The following is a 27405-nucleotide window of genomic DNA, read 5'->3' on the forward strand; positions in this document are numbered from 1 at the left end:
TGCTGTAGGAACTGGTAAACATGTTAACGAGGGGTGACTGCAGACATACCTTGGAGTGTGCACGACAAGACCAACCACACTCGTGGGCACAAAAGCGAGAGGAGCTGTGTTGAGATAGTTTAGTGAGAGTGAGATGTCTGTGCTGCTCGCCTCATTTGATCACAGCCGCGGCTCAATCACACTCCAGACTCTGAATTTGGCTCTGAAGAGATAGTCATGGCTTTCTGCTCATCAATAGACACATTACCACCCTGTAAATGAACCAATAAGTGCATGCAGATGTACTTCTGTATGAGACAGTGCAATTACAATAGCCATTTAAATTGAAGCTTGTTGCAAGTTTCACTTATTAGCGCTGCGTGCATAAGTAATTATTGCTGTTACTGATGTTTCCTATGGGCCGGCATCTGGGGAAAATCAGCCCTTTGTCTGCAGAATAACAGCCGGCGCAGCGCGAACACCAGATCTCACCATTCCCTTTCTCCCCGATATCTGTAGACAAAGAGAGCTTGCGTGCTTCCGGACGGTCTTGCGCGGCCAGCTGAATAACATCTCGATCCATGAATGCAAATCAGCACATGTATTATAATACATCAATGTCAGCACGCCATACATTCATTCGCTGCTCAGAATTGGACCGTACATCTGTTTGGCCTGAATAGCAAAATCAATGCAGGAATGCCTACATGCTGCAGAGGGGCTTGGTAAGAAAAGGTTTCAGGGAAACAGACGTTTTTTTCCACAGTGAAGACAGTTACAAAAGAGGCCTCTCACAAGGGCTTGGAGTCAAACTGGGTTGGCCTTGCTTCGCTCTCTCAGTGTGTACAAAGCCTGAAAGAGGGCAAACAGAGGGAACTTTTCAGCCACTTGAATCAAAATATGTCACTCTGAAAAGCTTTAGTGGAAGGAAGCTTTCTACTTCTCAGCACAACAACTCCGGTTGAAGGTTCTTACAGGTTCTTGGCTTGAAGTTCAGTAAGCTAAGTATCTCATCTGGATGGCTCGCTGTGTCTTACTGCAAGGACATGTTTGAGATGAAAATAAGCAAAAGGAGAGCAGGGGGTTGTATTTTATTGGAATTCTGCTGTACTCCAGTGCTGCTAGAGGGGATCTCTAATTGGATCAACGACTGTCTGATTCCCATCAGCCAGCTTGACCTGGCTGGCCAGACTGAGGAAGCTGTGTCTTATGGGAAAGAGAGAGGAGAAAGAATGGGAGGGGGTGAGAGAGCGAGAGACACAGATGGATAGATGAACAGAGAGGGAGTGTAAGGGTGAGTTCTAGAAATAGATACAGATTACGACAAAACAAGGAGTGGTTGTGATAGGAAAACATATGACAAGTGGACTGGACGGACAAGGACTGAAAGTACAGCAGAGTAGCATATATGTCGCCATTTTCAGAGCAATGCGGACAGGCTCAGAATGGCCGCCAACCAGGAAGACAGGCGGCAGCAGAAGCTTCCCCTACAGGGAGGGCTTTGACAGATCCCAGTCGATAGCTCTCACAACTGCCACGCTGGCCTCGCATCCTTCAGCGTGGAAATGAAGACAGTCTGCCAGCCGTTTTGCTGACAGGGACGGCACACATGGCTCAATGACACGGCCTGATAAATGGAGCGGGCGCTGAGAGGGGAGCGCGGCGGCGAGCGAGACAAAGAGGACGAGGGAGAGGGAGATAGATGGAAACACAGATACAGTGTCATAGAGAGACCTAAAGACACAAGGAGACAGTGACGGAAGGAGAGGAGGGAGAGACTCTGTGATGGTAGGAGTGACAGTCGAGTTCGGATCCATACTATATAGATGAGTAAGTGAGATTAGTATAGGGAGAAGGATGTCAACAACGCCGCGCTCCTCTCCCTGCATTGGGCTACAAATGGTCTATAGGTATTGATCAGTCCTTGCTCAGACTTTCCCATAGAGGGCCCCTGCTGCACACGCCAGCCGGTGCAGGCCTGAGATGATATTATGGATTACGGGAAGGGAAGCGGAGGGAAGAGCCCTGGATGCGGGCGGTAGAAGCCTGATCGATGAGCTATTGCACACTTAACAAGAGTAATGTTATGTAGGGAGTCTCTGACATGCTAATCCATCTCTCACTCTCGCCGTCCGTCTCCCCTCGATCGCATCTCTCACTGTCATGGTTATCTGCTGTCTGCCTCTCTCTCTCTCTCTTTCTCTCTCTCTGTCTCCCTCTCTCACCTCATCTATCTATCTATCTATCTATCTATCTATCTATCTATCTATCTATCTATCTATCTATCTATCTATCTATCTATCTATCTATCTATCTATCTATCTATCTATCTATCTACCTATCTATCTGAGACTTTCTTTAAAAGTTACGCTTGCATGTTTTTGTGTCTAGGAATATTGCGGCACTGGATGGAAAAGGTGAAAAAGATTCTGCACAAACACGGAGCTGTAATAATTATTTTAGCAGATGAAAATATGGGTGAATAAGTCTGCGCCCATGAGTACCGACTCTGAATTAATCTGCTTTTACAGTTAATGTGAGAGCAGCAAGTGCAGCGCCAAACAGGCGGTGGGGTTTCCAGCTGCTGGCCAACTCCTCTGAGATGAGCTCTGATGTACCAGTTAACGAGAAACTTCATTTTTAGCTTAATCAGCTAATTCCACTTGCCGTTCCCGACACTGGGGTTGCTATGGTGAGTACAAACAACGGCGTAGACAGAGATGTGTGAGCGAGAAGAAGTCAGTGCTTGTGCCAACTCTAATGAACGGGTAACAATCCTCCATCCATACATTAAAATAACGTTTATGCAAGCAGACAGTCCCTCACCGCATTCATTCCAAACGGCACAGTGTGAGTGTCGCTGGTTGCTCTCGTCGACTGCCTTTTTAAAGTGGCGGTGGCAGATGTTTCTAATGCTGAAACCCACACACGCTGCTCCACACTGCCAACATCTCTGTTGCTGCAGTAGGTCTCAGTATCAGTGGCCGCTTTACACAGCTGGCCAGGGTGGCAATTACAAGCTGCCGCATTGTGGTCGTTTCGAAATTGTAAGAGTGGAGATTGAAATCACTATTTGTAGAGTGGATTCAAAATAAGATCCCAGCTAACAAAACACTGCTTTCTACAATGTGAGACAGACGATGTGAGTGAAGACTGCGTGGACAAATCTGCTGCGCAAGTGGTATTTGGTTTGGTTTGGAGTCTCACCCAAAGGTCTTCATCGCCTCTTCTTCACTGAAACATCCTTGCTATGACTTGTTTTTAAGATCAAACAAAATCAGCTTATAGTTAGCACTGACTGATCTTCATACAGTACTATACATCACATCTATAAGCCTAAACACATTTTGAATACAAGCTGTTAACGTCGATAAAATGAAGTTTCTTTTAAAGATTTGAAGGCTTGCTTTACAACGCAGAAGTATAAAATGACATGTAAGTTAAAAATAGTATCCTTTGTCCTCTGTGCAGACAGCTCACTCCATTGACATCACTGATGCTCTGTAGATGGGTAACAGAGATGTCCTGGTGGTTTAAACCACTCGCTGTAGAGCCTTCCTGTTCTGGGCCGAGCATGAACCACGCCAGTTTGCGATGTTGGCACTGGAACATTGCCTTCTTTAGTTTCTTTAAGAAGTAGAGGCTTTTCTGTGACTGAGTTTCTTCAGCATTACAGCACATACATTTATTTCAGTAGCAATCCAAAACAAAATTATGACTCTGAAGATGAGGATAATATGTCTCCTTTAAAAGCAACAAAGAGAACATGGCTGCAGATCTGACATGCCTTTCTGTTTATCAGCTAATGCAGAAGTGACAGAAATGTCTAAAAACTAGTGGATTGCAATGCAGAACATCTGAGTAATGATGCAATAACCAATTCTCACAGGTAGTGAACAAACGTTAAAAATTGACAGCACCATCAGACAATAACAAGAAGTACTGAGACTGACTGTTTTCATGGCATTAAGAAACAACTCAGCCTTTATTGGTTCTCTTTGGCCTTGCAGCATAGAACCAGTCCTGGCCTGTGGCGCTCTCTTTTTATGGCAATCAGTTTTGGCTGTGGCAGAGGGACTTAAGAGCAGCTGTTGCTGTGCTTTGCCTGTGGGGGTTGACCTCTGCTGCCACTGTCTGTGTCACTGCCTGTGTGGGCAGACGGTGAAGCTAGCTCTGTCCCTGTTAGCAGAGTATTATAACACTGCCAACGCCTCCAGTGACCCATGAAACCTCCCATCTATAGCGATGAATCATACAGATGGGCGCTTTGTAATTCAACAGAACTGCCCATCCACCAGACCTCCAGCAAATATTGCTCGGGGTATATTGCACTGTATCAGAATCAGAATTAATCAGGTTGGAGCTCTGCAAGTACACCTGAGAACATGAAATATAGAGAATGTTTGAACCACGGTTTTGGCGTATTCTGAGGGCTTCATTATCAACAAGCATTCAGACTTGAATACATATTTCAGCCTCTTAACCAGCCTTTACGCAGCTTCCGCATAATGTAACAGCAAAATCATTTAGATTTATTTATCAAGAGGAGATTTTGCTGAGCATGCATGGTGTTTTTCCAGCAGTGCACTGCTTGACATTCATTACGCAAATTCACACTCAGAGCGCATTACAAAGCAGTCATCTATTGTTGGCCTTCAAAAAGAAAAATAGGATGTCAGGTGTCTTGCTAAACGGGCACCTCGCGTCTCATAGAATTTCCACATATGGTCCTGGGATTCAAATATGTGATTTGCTTGTTCTAAACAGGGTTATCTAACCTGTAGGCTACCACTGACTGCAAATTGGTAATGACATTTGAACAGAGGCGGAAAAAGTACGCTACAAGCCACGAATACGAGAGAGCCACATCAGTTAGGCCAGCATGGCGGGGCGCACAAAAGGCTGTGCGTTTGTTAACTAGGTTTCCACCGTAGGGGCTTCCAGTAACAACAGTATGGACAGGAAAGAAAATGAAATTACAGCACAATAAATGAATTATCAATAAAGAACCCTCAATACTGTATCTGAGGGGGATCAATACGCCACAGTCGGGCTGCGATGTGGGCCGAGGGCTGAGGGCAGGCCTATAGCTGAGGGACCGGTCGGATCAATAATGTCACTGGGGGTGATTGACGATCAATTCTGCCACTGACGTTGATTTATGATCAATGAAAGCGGGGCACCTGACTAATAAGGGGGGAAGGGGCAGAGGGGGGCTTCCATAGCGTCCCCCTTTACTGTAACTGATTGGGGATCGATGAAGAGTGGCACGTCGGCTGATTGGGGATCAGGCGTGTCTGTGGCAGAGGAAGGGCGGCTGTGTGTGAGAGGATTTGGTTGGCTGCGTGGAGACCGGCCTGTCTGAGCCAAGCAAAGCTGCAGACACTGTAATTAAAGCTGTGCTGAAAGGAGCTTTCCACTGGTTGATAGGAGCTGCAGGTGCAGCTCTCTTTGCTCTTTCACTTTCAAAAGAGCAGCCTTGCACACACACACACACAAAAACACACTCTCAGATGTTACCAAAGGCAGTGAAGGAAGGTCTGCGCTGTTTTCCTGCAATTCTTCCTCATAAAAATCTTATCTGTTACTCTCGTCAACATCCTACATCTCTGTTACCCTGCTTTCTCACAGTCTTAGGTATTTTAAAACAATATCACTGCTCTTTTTAGTTCCTGAACCAAACAGATCAAAGTGGGATTGTTGGACATTATGTGCTAAAAGTGTTAGTGTCCACAGATTTGTTCAACTTGCTTCATTTTGGTAATCTTTCTCGAAATCTTACTAATTACCATCACTGATCTAACAGATGCTGTGTTGTCACTTGCATTACATTTATCCTTCTCATCCTCTTTGTCTTATCCTGCCTTCAAATTAAGAAGGAAGTAGTAGAAGATCATTTTATGAACTCGATTAAACATGAATCTCACACCTGTGTGAGATTAACAGGTGTCAGCTCCAGCAGGTGGAACAGTACTTATATTTAGAGGCGGTGCAACTTTCATTAGAGATTTGTTATGAATGACTACCTGTCAGACTACCTTCTCTCCTGTAATATTTTGTGCAATATTATACACTGGCCTTTTATACGGTGATGGACTGGGAGGTTAATTTAAGATTAGCTGTGTAGCCAGCTTCCTGAGACTGAAAAGTCAAAGTCAGGTCCTGAACTGATGACGTAAGATGGCTAACCCAGTCAACTGTGATTTGTCTGACAGACCCCTGGATTTCCAACTTCAAACAGTGCATCAGACAAGACATTCCCAGGGCTCATAATTCATTCATTTCTTAGGTATTCTCTTTGTTCTCCAGCAGTGTTGACACTAATTTTCCACTGCCTTTCCAGAAAAGATGCTGACAACCGAGTGCCATCTTTTTTTTGTGCACACGATCAACTGTTTTCTGAGGAAACTGCAATATTTCCTGGCTCATTTCCTGAAATGTATAAATTGTTTTTGATGTTAAAGCTCAGGTCAGGGAAATAGTTTGAAATATACTTTCACAGCACGATGCAGCTTTAGGCTGTGTACGATCAATTTGAGCGGAATCCCTCCGATCCCTCGATACAAAGTTTACACTGGGTAGGGTGTCAACTGTCGAAGCAGGAAAACCCTAAAATAATAATTCGAAAGATAATTAGAGGTAGAAATCCTTGAAACAAAACAATCTCTGACCAAAATACGACCCCACTTCCTTCCTATGTCAGCAGTACACTACAGTTTCCCTCTCAGTTTTCCCACTGTTTCAAAGAAAGTAAGAAAAACAAAGGAAGAGGGCAGTTTGATAGCACATTCCTCTCTCGGGGAAGAAAATACACACTTAGCAAACTCTTCAGCATTATTTATACTAGCTTCAGCATGTATGCCCCTTCATCCCCTTGGAGAGAGATATCAGAGCGATAACCAGAGAGAACGGTTGACCTGTGCAGAACAACTTTGAGTAAGTCCTTGCCTGAACATCTCAGCAGTGATGAAAAGACTTTGTTTTTCTCAGTCGGCGTTAATGGGCCCCAATCGATGTGGGAGAGCAGTGTTTTTTTCCTCCACGTGTCCTGACCCTTGGGGGAAACACAGGGAGGTAATGTGGAAGGGGAGAGATGTTGACACGCTGCATCGATATCACTATGGTTCACAAACGACGATGCGGTGAAGGTTAGTTCTAGGCCGGCTGTGAGGGACTCGTGGATGCAGCATCGAGGATGGCAGAACTACAGCGTAGGTGGGCCTGAGTGTCAGTGAGGAGACAAACAGAAATAAACACCACTGTTGCACTAATGATATTCATCAGCGCTTATGATACTCCTCCAAACAAACCCACCTGTCACAGACTCTCTCGCACAAACACACAATGCTTTCACTTCAGCAATGTCAGGAATGCAAGGGGGCACAGCGCTGCCACGCCGGCTCTCGTCTGTCACCAACAGCAACCAACCCGGCAGCCGCCATGATGTGCAGCTTAATTGGGGGAGCTGATGAGGTCTGATGAGGCTGGTACTTATTGAATTCCCCGGCCTGTTATTTAGATAATGCGGGAGACGAGCGGCCTCAGTCATCTTTCCCATTCTCATCCATTCACTGTCCCAGCAGGGGGGCGGCTGGCTAATCCACTCTTGTTTGTAATGGCTGTGCGAACTGAGGGGATTTGGACTTGCTCTTCCCTCGCTGGCACACATCTAACACTCCCCACTGTTGATTTTACCCCATAATGGGTCTATTTGACGAGTTAACCAGATCCCAACACCCATCTCAACCCCCTTTTGCTGGTCTTTCTATTATTTTGGAGGGGGGGAGGTATTGTTGAATAATTAGACTTTGAGGCGATGTTCTTTCCCTTTTCTCAGCTTTTCCAAAAGCAATTACCGATCTTCAAATATGTGGCTGTACAGTATTCACTGGTTTACAATGTGTGTGGGTGAAGAAGAGAGAGAGAAAGGGTGTGAAGGAGAGTGTGATGGAGAGAGAGAGAGAGAAAGAAAGAGAAAAGAGTGGAGAGGAGGGAGAGTTGCAGAGCTGATGGCTAAATGGCAGGACAACAAACTTTTTAATTCTGTGCTTCATACTAGCGAAGGAGATGAAGACAGTGAAGTCACAGAGGGGTGCCAAGAGTGCTGCTCAGTATGGGACAGCGCATCAAAACCCATTAGGGGTGATGATTAATGCCTCTGCTGCACAGAACCGAAAAAGGATCTGAGTTTCAAACGTAAAGTTTCTATGGAAAAACTCAGTATCTGGGTGGTCAGACATTCATCAGCGTGGAGAGGCTCCGACAAGGCTGCCAGAACGCCAACAAAAGAGTAAATATCTGATGATTATCCTCATGAGCAGCCACGGTTCTGTTAAAAAAAGGGACTCAAATTCCGACTACATTAAGTGTAGACGTATTGTTTAATGTATGCAGTTAGCCTTCTGTCTGCACAGTATGTGAGATCTTTTTTCTCAGCTCTTTGCCTGCCAGAATGTGCATTAAAATGAAAAACAATAAGCTGTCAAAAGCTCTCAAACACGGTCATTAAAAGTGCTTACAGTATTTTTCTTTTATGAAGGGAAGTTAATGCTGATATTTCAACATCTCCAACAGCTCCATCTACAACTCAGTCGCTAAGATTAATACCTTATCCTGGACTCATAAACCCTGCACTCTTTGATTTGACATCCAAACAAAAGGCCATATTTATACGGGTCAGCTGTTGTGGCCTTATAGATCAGGGGGGCGCTACTGACGAGGGGTGGGGAGGGGGCACATTAAGGCAGCAACATTTAAAAGCTTACAGGGAGGAGATACAACGCGGAGTTCACCAGGGGCACAGCAAATCAATATCAGCTCGACTCAGAAATCTGCTGTATAATCCTTGATCTCCAAGGCCATTTGCTTTGCAGCCTGAAATTGGATACACCCTGACTGCATCCACCCGCCCCCCACACACACTCCCCCCCCCCACTGCGGCGAGGGCCCGCTGCTCACTCCACAAATAAGACATCCTGAAAAATTGATCTGGATGCATCTGTGGCAAAGATTACGTCTTGGGTCTAAGGAGAGAGATATGACTAGCTCAAGGTAATTCATAAATCTTGTGTGTCTATGTGTAAGAGGATCAAGACAGGGCTCGGTGAATGGGATAACCTAGTGGTAGTATTATCATAACTGCATCAATGCTATGTGGAAGGCTGCTGCAGGGAAAAGAGGACATTAAGCCAACACCTCTATAAATGCTATGGGCTGGTATAGGCCACACACTGAAAAAAACAAACAAAATACTATTATAAACTTCCATAGAGCGAACACTGCTGGTATGATTAACAAGGGGGTAAAGAAAATAACTCATCTTTGTTTATTTCGCCTGTGAGCAACGACGCCCTTTGTTGTATAATACGATTTCTTTGATTAATGGCTTGAGGAGAACAATATGGAATATGACAGAGTAGCACTGCATTTTTCAACCATATTTGGACTTCAGTCCTTGGCATGTTTTTGCTTGTTTACCATAAATCCTGATTATTTTACATGATTGCAGACTGATTTGTACCAGCAATAATTAACAATTCTCATTCAGTATACAACATCTTAGTGTTGGGTTTTAACAGACAACTGTAACCCTGACCCTCACCTTAAATACCCAGTTATTTTCAATCCACTTCATTATTGGCTCTGTTGTTTGTGTTGAATTAATTTCCCATTCATTCAGTCCTACATTCAGCCTTTATGTAACACGGGGCGATTGAATGGGAGCAGTTCTCTCTCTCTTCATTTGTGCCCAGTGTGCAAAATAAGTGAAGGTAATAATGAAACATTTATTTAACACTCAACCGTTTAAAACTGGAAATAAAAACAAGGATAAAATTGTGATGGTACAAAAAAAAGGCAAAAATAAGCTACAGGAGGAAGGGAATATTTCATGCATATTTATATAGTTTGTATATTACACAGATAAACAGATATGCTCTATGTATGATAATCATAGTGACATGTGTGCCAAAATATGCAATTTACATACATAGACATATTCGTATTCAATTCAAATATATTACTGTTTACAAAGCACTAGCAAAACCTGCAACTGAATGTTTGATCCTCATAATTGCCTTATAGGGGCCGGCACTTATTGTCTAAGTGATTTTTTTTTCGCTAACTACTTTTTCATTATTATTCAGTGCTATTATGTAACACATTTATGTGGGAGTAAGCTTTAACTTGAACTTGTACAGTGTTTAAAATTGTTATAGGACCTCTCAAATGATTTGCTGCTTGACCTTTCTGGCAGGGGAAACACAATAAACTCAAAAGTTCCACTTCCAACAGTATCAGCAATCACTATTGTGTAGCAAGAGAGACATGAAAAGTGAGATTTCTAGGTAGGGTATATCTTTAGGTGCCTCTCTGCTGTAAGAGTGGGCTGCCTGATTTTTTTGTGTTAAGTCCCACGGCGGTGTGTATTGTTAGAGTGGCAGTTGTTGGACTCTCTGAGGCCTTTAGGCTCTCTGTTTTCCCCCTATTACTTGTGCCCGGTGGGGGGACAGACAGTTGTAGCGTGATGCGGTGCAGCGCAGCAGGGGTGGTCCCCAGATACCACAGATTCATACTTTCCACCTGACGCACAGGATAGAGAGAACAGAGAGCTGGCAATTACCAGACTTCTTTCTGTATATACTGCAATCCTGGCCAGCTCTGCTCTGCTGTACTCCACTCTGAAGGCTGTCTCAGGGCCAAGCTGGAGGTAATGAAAGCAACACACTCCTAATGGACTATTGATGCGTGTGTGTTTGTGCGCGCGCGTATGTGTGTGAGGATGCATGAGAGGAAGACAGACAAACACAGAGAGAGACTCTCAAAGAACAAAGGAAGGAAAAGGAGGCTGTAAGAAATCATTCTGTTGGCATGTCGGTGTCCTTTCCGTTTCCGCGTTGTCTATGCCTTTTGCAATGGTAAAAGTGCGCATCTACATCTGTAGGCTGCCGTAAATCATCAACATAAACTGAGTAGAAGCAGCAGACATCCACCGCAAGCGTGATCCCACAGCGATGATGTGCTGTACTGCCAGCCAAGGAAACAGAGACAGAGACAGAGAGACGGTGTGTCTGAGACATGAGGTCACTCAGAACCACCAGGTGTGTTTCCATCGTCCTTCAGCTCAAACACCGGCAGCCAGCTCTCATATAAATACACTCATATACAAAGAAAAAAACACAAATAGCCCCAGGTGACAAAAAACATTGGCAACTCAGACGCCACAGTAAGTTTCACCTAATGGAACATGTCCCACTCCCACCGATCGTCCATTGGCAGTGCTTGTAGGTGTGTACACATTTTTTTTTTTTGTGTGTGTCTCTGTGTGTGTCCCCTTCCCCGCTGGCAAGGCAGGCAGTCGGATGAATGAATGGGCGTCAACTCCTGGAGGTCCGGTGGCGCTACAGAAATAACTCTGCTGACCACAGTGACCTCTGCTTGTTCCCACACAGCCTGCGTCCTGTTCTAATGGAGGCCCGTGCTCTATTTTGGGGGCAGCGGCTAGATTTATCTCACTGCCCTCTGTGTCCTGGGACGGTGACAGTGACGTGGCCCGGTGTAACTGATGCCTCCTTTCTTTTTTTCTAACTTGCCTCACTGACGCAAGCACACAAAGGATACAATCAGTCTTGAGGTCAGTTCTGGTCAGATGGATGACCCGGCGATACCCTACTGTTTTGGTTCACTTTCTAAAACATGCTTAAAACATGTTAGAGTGGAAAAAATAGAAGGCTTTAATTTATCAAAGTCACACGTTGTGATACTCTAACCTAATGAAATGTGCGGAAGATATAAAGGAGACGACCAGTGAACCACAGAAAGCAACCCTGCTACATCGCTCGCATACCACAGAGACCTCAGAGCATGATTATCCTCCTCAGCAAACTTAATCTTCATTCTGGAGGACGGGCAGGCCCGGCCAAAAGGCTGTGAGCTCAGTAACCTACTGTATCTGCTGAGAGGCTGAATAGTATTCTTTAAAAGAAAATCTTTTGCCTCAGGTCCTGCATTAGATTAAGTCGACTGATAGCTAAAACCTGGAAACTAGGGATCCGTGAAACTCATGCATCTCAAGACTTTTATTCCTAACAGTGGTGGAGAGCCCAGTTGGATCTCGGGAGAAGTATAAAAAGTCAAACCAAGAGGTTTTTTTTTGCTTATGACTGCAAAGTCAGCACTGTCATTCCTGAGCTTGCCAAAATACAATTCATGGGAAAAATGAATAAGAAACGCTCCAAACTACTTTAACAAATACTGTACAAGACATTTAACAGACAATTGGTAACAAATTGTATTTTCGCTGTTAGCAAAAACAAAGAATGATATGACTTTGCTCAATAACATGTAAAATTTACCGCATTACTTACTGAGGTTCTTTGAATTTTATTGACCGACAAAATACTATTGTACATTTTCAGTGTGTTTGCTGAAACAATTTCCTGCTAGAGACTCATACAGTATCTGGCCTCGCAGAGTATGATAATTTAGATTTAATCCAAAATGCTTAATAAGATTAAGAGTCCACAGTCACACTGGTGGGTCTGCCAGGCTCTACCGCACTGAATCAACAGCAGACAGCGGCCTCATTCCTTTAAATGGTAGCCCTTCGTTGGGTCAGTGGGGGTGCCGAAGTGGAGAAATTCTAACTTTCAATTAAAGACTATTTAAAAAAACACTGATCACTACTCAAACTGACCTTGTGTGTCATTGTCTCATCAGCACCTGAATCAACACACCCTGACCAACAAATCTTTATAGATTGTTGATGTCTACTTCGACATAGTGGTTCTTTGAGCTAAATGAAAGCATCAGGATGCTAACATGACGCAATGCTAATATGCTGATGTTGAGCAGGTACTGTGTTTACCATTGCTGTGTTTTGGTGTTGATTATCTCCATAGATATATCTTTGCTTCTCTCCTCTGCTGTCTGATACTGAGTTTGTAATATTTCAGGGGGACTTCATGATGCATTCAGGTGCACGTCTTAAACTCAGAAGTCTATACACAAATGGTCACGAAGACTATTTAAATTGGGAAAGCTTCAAATTCAAACTTCGTTGAAATCCATAGGTCTGCATGTGTCATTTGATCTTTCAATATGGTACTTTTATAACGAATTGCTCACATATTGACAATATCTAATTCACTTCTATATAAGCAAAATTCTATTTAAATCGTATCAAAAATCAGCCAACACAACCATATTCTTATGCAACAGGTCCCCAAGTACTAAAAGTAAAATTATTTTACTGCAGCTCTTTTTAATAGGCTAATCACTTTACTAATTACTTTGAATATTAAGTCTAGAAACCCCTGCTCTCGTTAATCTCAGTTGGTGCTGGAGAAAAAGTAAAAAATGAATAATGTCTGTAAGAAATTATGTGAAAAAACAGTTGTCAGAACTTCTACATCTTGACAATGACATCCACATATGTCAGCCTCATGGAGGAAGGGGATCATCTGGGGTCCAAGACTGTCTTTACAAAATATCCAATGTAGCTATGAAGCTAGTGTGGATAAAAGCACATCTTTTGCGATGATATAAATGTAGTATCAGCAGTATGTGTTAAAAGTTTTTTCTTTGCAGCAATATCAATTAAATCTCTAACATATCGTTGCTTGTTGCATGGATCAATAACGTATAACTGAAAAAAACAGAATTGTCAGCTGTCCACAGCACGAAGGCAAGGCGAACACATTAATGCACAGGCTGAACACATGTCAAACAAAGCAAGGGAAAAATGTTCTTCATAAATAAAAGCAGCCTCAGGTGCTTGTTTTGCTCTCTGCTAATATTGTGTGCACTCAGCTATATCCAGGAACATAGAGGAGCATTAGGGAGGGATGAGCAGGAACGTGTGCGATGCATAGCATAGCGAGCAGAGAGGTGAGGTGGAGAGGACGAGCAGAGAAAGAGTGAGGGATGAAAGCCAAGCGGAGGCAGGGATGACAACAGAGGGAGGGGCAAACAAGTGAGAGTATAAAAGCAAGGACAACAAAATGTGCAAGCGGAGATGAGAGAAAAGATAGAAGGGGATCAACATGGTGGACAGCTGGGCTGAGGTCACGGGGGTCAAGCTCAGGCAGCGGTCGCACAGCCAATGTCATCCTTTCATCTTGTCTGGTGCAGATGCAGCGACCCAAACTTTACCCAAATTTAACCTTCCAAAAGCACAGGGTTGATCCAACTTTCACTCCTCTCTCTTCTGCTTCCCTACGCCACCCATCACTTTCTTCTCCCCTCTGCCCTCCTCCATCTGTTCTCCTTTATCCCCCCTCTCTTATTCCTGCCACATTTCCTCAGCTCCTAATCTATTTCTTTCCATCGCACTCCTCTCGCTATATTTCTCTCTATTACTCTCGCTCCTCGTGTATCGTTTTCCTCATGGTAACTCTCCTTCATTTTGTCTCTCTCTACATTAGATTCGGCTGAGCGGAGAGCAAAGTCAATCGTTCCTGCCTAAACCCCTCCAGGAGCCCGAGCTCCTCTCCTCTGCCTAAACAAACTTTGAAGCCAATCAAAGGGCTTATATTATTTTTTTTTGTGGAAGGCGACTGCAGCAGGTGAATACTTTATATTACAGTGACAGATCCACTCAGAGCTGCTTCTCTTTCCTCTCTCCTCCTCCTCCTCCTCCTCCTCTCTGTGCTAACCGCTGGCTTCGCTCATGATTGATACAGTTCAGTGGCAAAACAAACAAAGCGTGACAAATCCAGATTATTGTCTGTGGGCGAGATAAGGTTATAATGAGAAAGTGCATCGGGGGAAATTGATCCTTTTTCAGGAAGCTGTCTGATTTACTGGGGATGCCAATAATAACTTCCTGTGTGTCCCGTCTCTAATGGGAGGCGGGTGAAGGCAGTGGTGGTGGGGGTGGAAGGTTCATGCAGAGAGGACAGATTTCATTACGATGCAATATCCTGAGAAGTGCATTTGAAAGAGAGTTTTGGTGGCTAATTATTATCTGTGGCTGTGTTTATTGAAAAGCTGTCTGATTGTCATCGTGTTCCACAAACAGAGACAGAAATATGGCGAGTTTACATGGGGTGACAGCAGCAGTAAATTAATTATCAATACATAATGGGTCTGACCTTTTTGTTTCTGTCAAAAAAAAAGGGGGGGGGAGGACATGACATATAAACAATTCACAGATCGGCACCCACGCGCGACACACAAACGCATCATGGGAAAAAAACGTGCCTCGGCATGCTCGAAAACGCAGCCGCGTCTGAGACACGCTGACAGCCAAGCCACCAACCTACTTGGCTGCACGTTAAATCTACTCGCCATAGGGGAGAGAAATGGGCCCGCTGACAGGCCGGTTATTAGCCAGGGGAATGTGGGAGGGATTGCAGAAATTAACATGGATTACTCAAGTATGACTGACAGTTTCAGAAGGGCTTTTTGTGACTTACCAAGTGATTTGGGACTTGCCTTAATTCAGCGAGGGACGCTTTAATACCGTGGGCTGTCTCTGCTATCTTGGCACCGTTGCCTTGGTGAGGATGCCAACAGGGAGGGAATCTTTTTCTGCAACAGCACCCCCAGCAACAGCTCCCCTAGCCTCAGTGGCACAGGCCTTGTGCTCCTGCAAATAATGACTGCATGTGTCGGTGGGCCATCACTCTGGGTTCAGATCTACATTTTGGTCTATGCTGTGTTTTGTTTAAAGGGGTCTCGCCAATTGGTGGCGCCTGCAAAATCAGTCTGGCAGAGGCCTGACAGCTCTGGTGGTCACAAAGCCTGGGTGTCATCTGGCTCATTGACAGTAAGTCAGGGAATTCGACTGGGATTTACAATCACACCAATATTCACGTTCAAGATTTTATTGTGGGCCTAAATAAACTTTTTTTTATGTGTATAAACTAGAATTGAGTACTTCTGAACTGAAAGGCAATCACTGTGGTTTGAGAAAAAATTGTGAAAACAGATAAGGCTGGAGAGAGAAATGCCAGAGTGTAGTAAAAAAACAGAGGCAGGAAAGCTTGTACATATTGCATGTTTCCGTTTGGTTCCATCTCCCAGGGCCACTGTGGCTGCTTCCTGATGTGGTTTCCATTATTTATCCAGCATCTATTGGACAATATTGGAGCCGACTCTCAGCACTGCTGCCATATTGGCAGCCATACAATGGAGCGAGCAACAACAACGGAAGTGAAGAGGAAGAAGCTGTAGTGTTGCCGCACATTCGGTCTGGACTGAATCTCTGTTTGCACAGTTAGACATGAGAATGCTGGATTTATCAAAGTCTGGTGCCGTGATTTGGCAGCGGACGACAATACCTGCATGTAGCCCCGTCTGTGAACACACCTTCCTGCTTGTTTAGCTGCTGTTGGATTGTTGACAATGAAATTAAGTTGAATCACACAAAGAGCAGCAATTCGCCCGAGCAGCGCGGCACATTCTATGTATCAAATGTTATCAATTTCCTCTCTGCCATGGAGGACACACAATATGGCGTGTACATGAGATTACTCACCTGCCAAAACCAAACAATAGCTAATGTATCTCCGGTTCAAATTACATTTACCATAGGGTGTCATCTCTAAGCTGTTTAATGCATTGTGGGACGAAGGGCTTTAATCAGCAGGGCTCAGCGGAGCCAGCGGATTAAATCACTTTTTATCTGCGCTTCCTTTGACTTTCCCAGAGCTCAGGGTTGCAGTGTAAATCATAATGCGTCCCTGTTGGGCTCACTTCAGTATGGTTTATTGCTGTAGTAACATTTCATAAATTCCATTTATTTTGTGTATTGAGTAAATCCTCATCCACTGAAAAACAAGGATAACTCTTTATTCTTACCTCCAACTCCAAAGTTGATCTTTTTTCAGGACAAGTTTATTGAGTCTGCATTTATCTCTGTCTGTGTGTGGCCTACGTACCTTTACACCCACATATTGTACGCATGTGTACGGGCTCTGTTACATGCAAATATATCCATAGGTGAAAGCACATACAGCCAGGCATTTTGTGGCATAGATGCACTTTATTTAGAGCATGCGAATGACTTTGGACCTGTGTGTGGCTATATGCACGCTCACAGCCAACATCAACGACGGGGAGAGCGGCTGCCGCATTGCACAGAATAGCTAAACAGCTGTAGTGCTCCATCAGGGCTATCGATCATGTCCCTCTCTCTGAATCACAATCAGACGTGGGCAGAGCAGAGCGGCTGGAGCAGGCCTCGGTGACTGGCTTGTTGGACGAAAAGCTACGCACGTCTCATATCAACCAGGGCACACCATACAAACCTGACCTGGTTGGCCGATTGGATGCATTTTTTATATGCGGGTGGTGTGGCGCTTGTTTCTGTAGAACTTTGAAATTCAAGTTCCTGGTAAGTACTGCCTTTTTTTTCTGATGAAAAAAACATGTTTGATACACTTGTTACCTTAATACATTTATGAAGAGTGTCTGACCATTGGTATAACACCTCACATATTGTTCACGCTGCCTCTAAGTAGTGAAACATGACTCAAAAATGCATTAAACCATGTACTGTATCTAAATAACACAGAGAGATGCAAGATAATTAGTCTGCTTCCTTAATAGTTAAAATAGGGAAGCTGCTTAAGTATCATTAGCTGCCATCTGCTATCATCTAAATCAACCCAACATCTCATGTAATCACAAGGAAGTTGGATGTTATTACATTAAAATTCAAACGGGAAGTGTATGGTGGCTGTCTATGGCGCCATTAACCGCCATCTGTTAGCATCTCCACAATCTTGCGTTCTGTATGTTCCTCCCCTCTGTGTCATTACGGTGTTATCTGCAACTCAACTTTAACTTCCTGCCATCATGGTGACTTCCTTCTCTGTTTATTTTCCTGTGGTCAGTTGAATTTGACAGATGACCCGGCACCTGACATCCACATATTTACTTCCTGGTATGGGACAGTGAGGTTACAACTCAATATCCTTTTTGTATTGCCACTGGACACACCTGAGTAGAGGAGGGCGACTATAACATCTCACACACACACACACACACACACACACACACTCATGCACACACATCTTGACATAGTGTGATTGAGTGGCTAAGCTGGAAATGCAGGGGCTTGTCAGATATGGGCTTGAGAGGATTGGTGAGCAAGCCTGGTACACTGAGAAGACCGTGTACATGCGTATGCGCATGAATGCATGTTAAGAGTGTTGTGGTGCATGTGGCCGCGTGTGTGTGTGTGCTACCACAGCCACTCTGTGTGTATGGCTGAGAGAGGTTTTTCAAATGCTAAATGGTGGCAAAAAAGGATTTCATTAGCATTATATGGATGTTGACATTCCACTCGGGTCAAAGTTAGTGGCGCATGACTATATTTGTGCTTATGTGGTTTCTGTGTGCAGTATTTATAGTTGTCACACAAGCATACCCGTGCACGTGCACACACACACTCATACACACATGCTCCTGTGTGTGGCAAGGGCCCCCCGGGGGGTGACGCTGTGCTGTCAAAGCAGGATGGATGAAGAAGCTGCCCTGCATAGCAAAGGGCTCTGGGGAAATACCACCAAAATAACACACACACACACACACACACACACACACACACACACACACACACACACACACACACACACACACACACACACACACACACAGACTCTGTCAGCACACACATACAGTATGTTTTCCCACTTTAAAATGCATAAATTTGAATATGCACGCATAAATCAGAACGCAAAAACAAATAAAATATGGTGAAAAACACATAACTTCCACACTAGTACACACACAAACACACACAAACACACAAACACACACACACACACACACACACACACACACACACACACACACACACAAAGGCATTCAGTACACACAAACACATACACAAGATTTTGTAAGAAACAGAAACAGCCTTGGGGTCCTCCACAGAGGAACATCTGAGTTTGATAACAGAGGAATGTCCAGAAATCTCCATTTAGCACACAGCAGGTCATCATGGGACAGTATCAGAAAGTGGAAAAAAATGACACTTCCTCAACCCGGACCATTTTATAAAATCTAAACGATTGGAAAAGTATCAAAGGAATGAGAGTGAGCCTTTTATCCATCAGTGTTCATGAACAGAACAACTGAGGGGAAAGCAGCTACACACATAGACTTACACAATATGTTTCCATCAGTCACATTGTAGGTGCCAAGTTAAATTCTCAGATCTGAAAACAAGGTATTGTCAGTAGGGCTGAGCAATACTACCTCAATATGACACTGTGATACATAAAGTGCTGTAAAAAGTACGCACTTTATTGTCAAATGAAAATGTATGGCAATACATATACTAAAGGTTCGAAAATACAACTACAAGTATACATACATATAATTACATGTATGTATAATATATACTTTGGGTCAGCCAATATTTGGCCTGGCCAAATAATATAATCCAATATTTAGCATTTTTCAGATTTTCTGAATCACTTAAGAAAAAAAAAATACATTTAATACATTTAAATTTAAAAATGCACTAGTTTGGCTCTGCTGCATCATGCAATCTAAAGTAGTTAGTAACTAAAGTGTAGGAGTAAAATATTCAATATTTCCCTCCAAATCAAAAGGAGCAGAAGTATAAAGTAGCAGAAAATAGAAATACATGTACCTCAAATTTGTACATAGGTACTTGAGTAAATTTACTTCGTCTGATACCATAACTAGATACATTGTACATATCTTAATATTTTGGAATCTCCTCAAAGCACTTCCTAAATGGTAGGACAGGATAACAAATATCACAAAATTTTGACCAAATACCTCGATACTGATACTATAATGATTTGTGATGATTATTGCTACGAAATAACACAATGAGATTTTTGATTAATGATTATGAGTAGTTTGGCTTTTTGAAAAAATGTCAGTAGCTGTCCAAAACTGAGCATGACGTCTCCTTAATGATAGAAATGGCAGCAAAAATGTCAGAAATAAAACCCATGTTGTAATAAACCAAGGAATTGATTATCACATGTTTCCCTCACATTACAAATGGCAACAGCACAAGGAACAATAATAGTTTTTGCAGCAGCGCAGTTGTGTGTGCACACAGGCATACATCAACAGAAAGCGGAGCATTCACGGACGCCTCAGGAGGGACCATGGCAGCACCAGACCAGACCGGACCTTGTAAACTTAACCATTCTAAATTCCACAGAAGGATTTCCTCGATCAGGGCAGTAAATCTCCATGCTTGGCACAGGCCTGAACAATCCATTAACAATAATAAAGCCGGAGCGGCCGGGAGATAGACCCTTAAAGGGGAAGGTCAGCCTGATATTACAGCTTTAAAGGTTTCCTATTACGGCTCAACTTCAATATAACCACTCACCTTGCCTTTAATGGCCACTGGCTATGCAGTGGCTGAGCATATATGGAGATTCTAAATCCAGTCTCTCTGAGATATTACTGGATAATGGAGAGCGATTTATGGGTCTGTTTCTGTGCTGCCAGTTGGTTGGAGGTGTGAGTATTGTTAATAAAATTGCCACAGGGGTGAAGGAGACCTCCTCGGCATCACCCTGTCTGGCCCCCACGTCCTGCTGGGATGCACGCGAGGCTTCGAGCGCTGCAGCACCTGGCTCCAAAAGTGCTTCGGCAGCATGTTTTTGCTCCAACCTGGCCTTTCCCTCTGACTCTTTCTTTCATATCTTTACTCTCACTTTCCTTTTTGCAGCCACCTCTTGTCACCCATACTCCCTTGGCGGGTTGTTCTGTTTCCAAAATTTCCAATGCTTTATTCTCCTTTTGTTTTAAACTTTTGGGACACTGATGTCACTCCGGTCACAGAATAAAAGACAAACTCCTGTGCAGACACAGAGTGTGGTACAATCTTGTCTCTACATCTGTCTCGGTTTTTGTGACATTCTTTTTCTCAACCTCTTTTCTCCTGCCTGTTTTCTCCTTGGCCACCTTGTTCCGCTGTCTAGGGTGACTGCAGAAAAAAAAGAAGATAGCAAGGAGAGAGGACACGGCAACAGAGAGCAGGAGCAAGAGAGGAAAGAGGGGAGAGTGCAAGCTCTTAAGTAGATTGCAAAGAACAGCACAGAGGCATGAGTGTGAATATTAAGAGGGTTTTCTCCGGCTCGAGAAGTTCCAGCCGGCAACAGCAGCACCACCAGGGAGGGAGAGAGATGGTGACAGCAAAGGGAGAGGGAGATGGGGAAAGGAAGAGACCTATAGAACCGCCAGCCACTCAGCTGTAGCCACGACAGCTAGCTTCAGGTGTCAGAGACGACGGTGTACACAATCTATCAAGCTGTCCAGCAGATCCGAGATGAGAAATCTCCATAATTGAATTAGAGAAGAAGTTCCTTATTTCGAAGTTGATGATTTTCAAGGAAAGACAGGAAAAAAGTGGGTGACAGGAGGGTAATGTAAAGCAGAGGAGGAGAGGACTCACCTGGAATGCCTGGCGGGGTTTTCAGGTATTTTCCATTAAAATGCTGTATCACTACTTCACACTTCTCTGTGGACTCCATCCTGCAACAGCAACAGAAAGGGTTTAATTGAAAAATATTCACTATCTATTTGTAGGCTTCAGTCATTAGAAGTAAAAGTACTTATCCTCTACACTGAATTATTACACAAGCAGAGAGTGTTCAGTATACTGAACTGAGTGGTGGTACAAATGGAATGGGTGTTTCTTTTTGGTACAGAACAATTTTTTAACCATCACAAAAACCTCTTTTTAGGCCAAGGTACCATCTGTTTTTGTAACCAGTTTTCATGATATTCTTTCAAAAAACGTAACACAGCTTGTTTCCATTTTGCCCTTCACAGATGGAGCACAAGGTTAAAAAAAAAAAAAAGCCACTTATGACAGATTTACACCAACGAGGAGTCACCCGCTAGACTGTGTCTGCTGGCTGGGGTACTATCACTCAATTCATTCTAAAAAAAAAGTCCAATGAAACTATCCAGAGTCTGTCTTTCTGTCTATCTGCTGCAGAATGTCATTGTCTGCATGAGTCAGAGGTTCATAATGAAATTCAAGGTTTGCAGGGAAAGACTTGTTATGCAGCCTTTCTCCCCGGCCTGATAGAAAAAAGCAGTGGAGAGAAAGACAGAAAGAACAGGCGAAAGGGATCCAGGGATGTAGAGGAAGAGAGATAAGAAGGTATGAGAAGGTGAAACTGACAAGTTTATGGAGAGTAATGACTCCATTTGATTTCCACAGTGTGTGTGAGAGAGAGAGAGAGAGAGAGAGAGAGAGAGAGAGAGAGAGAGAGAGAGAGAGAGAGAGAGAGAGAGAGAGAGAGAGAGAATACAGGAAACTGACTGCCTCTGGATCAAACATCTATGAGCTGAGCAGCTGACCAGCAGGAGGGCTCTGATCTCTCACATCATAAGCACACGGACACTAATGCCCATATACACTTCACATCAAAACACCTATGGAAGTATATCAAACACTCTTTTACATAAGTAAATCAAACACATCTTTACATAAGTATATCAAACACATATAAAAATGCATGAAAGTGTGTGTTCCCAAATGTGTCTTTTATCCTTGTACTGTGCTGGGATTAAAAATGCAAACTTGTGGGGGGAAATTCCAATGAGTAGCGCTCTATCTGCAAGCTTAAATCTCTGGAAAACTCTGAATCTTTAACACTTCATGTCAGCCATACAAACACAGAATAATTTCCTCTTCCTGAATTTAAATCTCAACCAAGCAATCAAGAACATGTGCAAGAACAGGTGCCAACAGGCCTGAGTTGCAAGCTTCGCTTCTTTACTATCAGCTCTGTGAGGCTGTACTTTCGCACTAACATGAGAATGTTGTCTTGCTCACAATGTGAAGGCCATTATGCAGATGTTAACAAGCTTTAATGTTTAAAAAGCACAGTTTTTCAAAAAGAATTGGACAGCGGACTGATGTTGGTGCTATGTGAAAAGTCAGGGGAACTCATGATACAGCAGTTCATCCTGAGGGGAACATGAATGAGAGTATCAAATGTCATAATTTGACCCTCATACCAGTCGATCAGATTAAAGTCAGGGATGACCAAAGTCATTATAACATATCCTCCGGAGACCATGAATGCCTGCATAAAGGTTTGTACCAATACATTTCACTGTGTAAGGTGAAACTTAAGGGTAAAATCACCATGGATATCCGTTCCGAGATCATGGCAATGTATACAATAGTTATCAAGAAATTCACCAAAGAATGCCCACATCTCAACCTGATGAGAAAAGAACAGAGTCAAGGGATCACCTCATAAGCTGAGAGGGTTTATAGTCAGGGGACCATGAATGTTCTGCCCACCATACCTAGAGCCGTGGTTTAAAACAGCAATTACATTGCGACCTATAAAGGACACACTTTTATTTCAATGCTAATGGAACTTTTGATATATAAAACATTACAACCTTAACTTAGAGTAAAAATATATACAGCCTCATGCATGAATTTGCACCTAGAGCACAAAGGTTACCATGCAGATGCTTTAATATCTCCTCACAAAGGACTCTTATATTAAAAAGAGACAGTTTTTAAATGCGGGCTTGAGTGATCTCTGTGCCCATGGTAATATCCTTCCGCAATGTGCAGAATCCATCGCTTTCCAGATTTTCATGCTTTATTCGCTCTCACCTCCAAGAATACTCATATCATCCTGTCAGCCTCTCACTTCTCTGTTCTCTGTCTCTCATCCTTCTCCTATCTCTACCTCCATCCTTCTTTTTTTTTTTTTTTTACCATAGCTTCTTTATCGCTCTCTCCGTCCCATCCATCTTACTCCCTGCCCGTCTGCACCTCTTCTTTTTGACGTCTCTCTCATTCCTCCCCGTCTTTCAACCTTGGTTATTTCCTCCATCTTTCAGTGTTACTCTCACTCTCTCCCGCCCCATCTCTCTCACTTTACGTGCCCTCCTTTCCTTCCCTCTCTGTCCATCCTTTTGTTTCTCTGTTACGCCCCATCCACATCAACATCTCTCTCCCCTTTCCTCTCCCCTACTTCTCTTTTTAGAACTTGTAATCTTTCACACTTCCTGCCTTCATTCATCTCTCACTGACCCCGTGTGCACCCTTTCCCCCTATTTCTCTTCCCTGTTTTTGGGAAGACAACTGGGAGTCAGCTGATCGCATATTGCTGGCCTTTAACACATCATGTGCACTCACCAACTGGAAATGAGGTGAGTAATAATAATGTCAGCTGATCTAAATCATATTTAGTAATTATATGTATATTAATTTAATCAAACAATTAAAAAAGAAGAAAGTAAGTGAGCAGGTAAGCCAGAAAGTATTTTCTGAAAGCTTTTAGTACTGACAGTATTTAATACTCAGTGCTGAGGGCATATTTCATGAAGAACCTTTTTGTTCTTTAGTTTTCATCTTATTCAAGCGTAAAGCTGCTTTATTCCATGTTTCGCACATTATCCTAACTTATTTGTAGGTATCATTTATTTTATTCTGTGTATACACCATGCAAATAAGGCCATGTTGAATTAAAATCAATATATGTGTTTATGTTTACATGTTATCTGCTCGCATGTATGCACTCATTTTTAATGTGCTTCTGATCCATGTTCACACACACACACACACACACCCACACACACACACACACACACACACACACACACACACACACTGCACTACTTACCCCTCCATAATACTTTCCCTTTAAGAGGCAGCCCCATGACAAAGAGAGGATCTACTCAGCTAAACTCTCATACAACTTAGTGCTTGTCACATAATGATTTATGTGGTTGTGAAGCGCGTAATCAAAACAAAATCAGTTTTGAGACTATTTTTGCTGTCTATTTTAAAGGGAAGCTGAAAAATCCGGTTGAGTGCATCACACTTTTCCAGAGTTTCAAGTGATCCTCTGACTGGAAGTGTTGATGCTTAGCTTTCCCCCACTGTTCCCTTCCGCTCTTTATCCATCCTCCTCACACCATCCCCCCTTTTCATTGTTTGCCTCCTCCTCGACGTTGGCTCTCCTCAGCTCTTTCCAGTAGGGAGGCAGACAGAAATCAGGTGGGTAGACGAGGAGTAAATAAGGCCGACAGCCTATTAGGCAGTTGTAGGGAAAACAAACCGGTCAGCCGGACTGTCTGTTAGCCAGTCATGCTTTTGGGGTAGCTAGTCAGTCAGAGATGCAGGCAGGTAGGGATGGTGAGGCGGGCTGGCTTTTCTCTGTGTGCTACTGGTTAATGGCATCAGGTGCTGCTGTCTGCAATGATTAGTGCTGGGGCTGGAGTAATGGGCTCTGATAACAGTAATGGATCGGCCCACAAACACTTAGCTCAGTTTACTCTCTCTAATGCCCCTCATGGCCCAACCCTTAGCAGCTGTCTGTCTGTCTGTCTGTGTGCTCAGCTAACAGGAGCTCCATGAATTACAGCATACATAGTTTTATTTTTTTCCTTTTCATCTGAGATCATAGATGATAAAAGTGTCTCTCGTTTTCTCTCCTTCTTTCATCTCTAACCATAAACACCGCTTGTTCACTTCTCACTTATCTCCCAGACATCCACACATGCTCGTTTCGATTTCTATCCTCAATCTTTCTCTGTGTTACGCTGCCTTCTCCTTTCTATCACCTTCTCTTTCTCTTTATAATAACCTCTATGATTAATTCTTTTTTTTTTTTTTTTTACCAAGCCCTTGTTTCACACTCCCGGCCCTCTACCTTTCCATCACGTCTCTTCCTCCTCCCACTGAGGGCTGCTTGAACAGGTGGCTTGTGGCAGGTTGTTGCTGTGCTCTGCTTGTTGGCCTGCAGGAGGCTGCCTACCTGTCTGTGTGTGTACGTGTTTAAGTCTGCTTATGGTTGTGAGTGCTGTGCACGCCTGGGTGCGCGTGCATTTAAGCACAGGTGTGTAGGCATGTGCAGAGGCCAGTCTGTGCATATGCTCATTTTTGTGCATAAGTGCCTGTTTGTGTGTGTTTGTACTTGTCTGTCCCGCTGTAACCCCTGGTAATAGAGCAGGGAATAGGAGAGGAGTTCAGCCAGAGCAGGTGATTAAGAAAAATCCCTGCAAGATGGCGGTTCTGTGGCCGTCAGTGGCCTCCTCTGGGTAAACAAGGGAGGAATGTGTGGAGAGGAATGAGAGCCTGGTGGCTGCTGTCGAGGACAAGGACAGAACGGTTTATGACTTTGGGGATTAACAAGCTGAAGTGGAAACTTTTATAAGTAGAAAAAGAAATAAACTGTTCAGTGGTAGGATTGGTGGTAGAAATATAACAGCAGGCTATACAGTAAGAATAAGGGGGTTATTTGCTGCTATCCACGAATGTATACAGCTTGTGGGCGCACACATTCAGAACAAGCATGAACAAAGACAAACTCATCCACTGGCAGACGCATTGCCAAACAGGCTTGGCAAATCATTGTTTCCTCTGCACACAGGCAGGATTCATCTGACAAATATCTTTTTTTAAGTGAATTAAAGGATGACAGATATTTCGGTAGGCTGATATTGGCTTATCACAGATATTTTGGTATCAGCGTATTTGTTGCCTGATATGTGGCTATATTTTTTCAGAGATTATAATGCAGAAAAAAAATATGGGATCATTTAGAATAATTAAATCCCTAGTCAGTGTTCTGTTTCTATTTCTATTTCTAATGTCATTATAGATCTTATATTTCTCACAAGTGTTTGATCTACATTTGAAGGATCATTGCATAAAATGTATGAATACTGGCTGATATATCTATTTCCCTGTTAAGAGTGTTTACACACTAACGCAAGGCGAATTTATATAAAACCTTTTCCTTGTTACTGCAGCACCCTTGACTGTCGAGAAGAGGACACACGCCGACCTAACCTCGACAAATATGAACAGTAACTACGGAATTAAGATTTGACTCAAGTGCATCGTGTGAGGCCACATGAACTGATAATCCATCCTTAAATTACACCGTTATTGTCATTACTGTCATCATCAAAAATCAAGGATTGCTTTCACAGTGGCAGCAGGAGTGATGCCTCCATGTCAGATCAGTATCATCATTACTGTGTACCTGGCGAAGCCGACGCCTCTGCTGACCCCGTTGGCATCCCTCAGTATCCTCGTGGAGATGACGTGACCCAGGGGCTTCAGCATGTTCTCCAGCTCCTGCTCGTCCATAGACACCGGCAGGTTGGAGATGTACAGGTTGGTGGGGTCCTGCTCCTGTTGCTGCAGGGCCAGTGGTTAGAGAGAAGAGGGGAAAAATAAAAATAAAAGGTGAGACACAATGTATCGTCAACAACTGTAGCAACTGTGATATATGCATCAGCTCTGTGTCATGAGCCGTCAGGTAACGCGACACAACGCTGCCAACAGTGGAACCAAACTCTGGCTGAACTCACATGATGATTGGCTTTATTGACACGCTCACATTCACATTCTCATGCAGTGCTGGTAGTTCACTGTGCCTCTGGCTGTATGTGTGAGACACTGAGTATATGAGATACATTATG

The 27405-nt window shown here is 43.5% G+C and overlaps 1 protein-coding gene across 9 annotated transcripts in view; it reads right to left on the reverse strand.

Annotated features, from left to right (window-relative positions):
• rbms3 (RNA binding motif, single stranded interacting protein) overlaps positions 1-27405 on the reverse strand; it is a 282075-nt gene that overhangs the window by 42728 nt on the left and 211942 nt on the right. For all 9 annotated transcript variants that reach the window (XM_037092868.1, XM_037092870.1, XM_037092866.1 and 6 more), the window contains 2 exons: positions 26964-27121; positions 21380-21459 (listed from right to left, as the gene is read on the reverse strand). In XM_037092868.1, coding sequence (XP_036948763.1) covers positions 21380-21459; positions 26964-27121 — 238 coding nt within the window. The remainder of the gene's footprint in view (positions 1-21379; positions 21460-26963; positions 27122-27405) is intronic.

Source organism: Acanthopagrus latus, chromosome 3, assembly GCF_904848185.1.
Source record: "Acanthopagrus latus isolate v.2019 chromosome 3, fAcaLat1.1, whole genome shotgun sequence".
NCBI lineage: Eukaryota > Metazoa > Chordata > Actinopteri > Spariformes > Sparidae > Acanthopagrus > Acanthopagrus latus.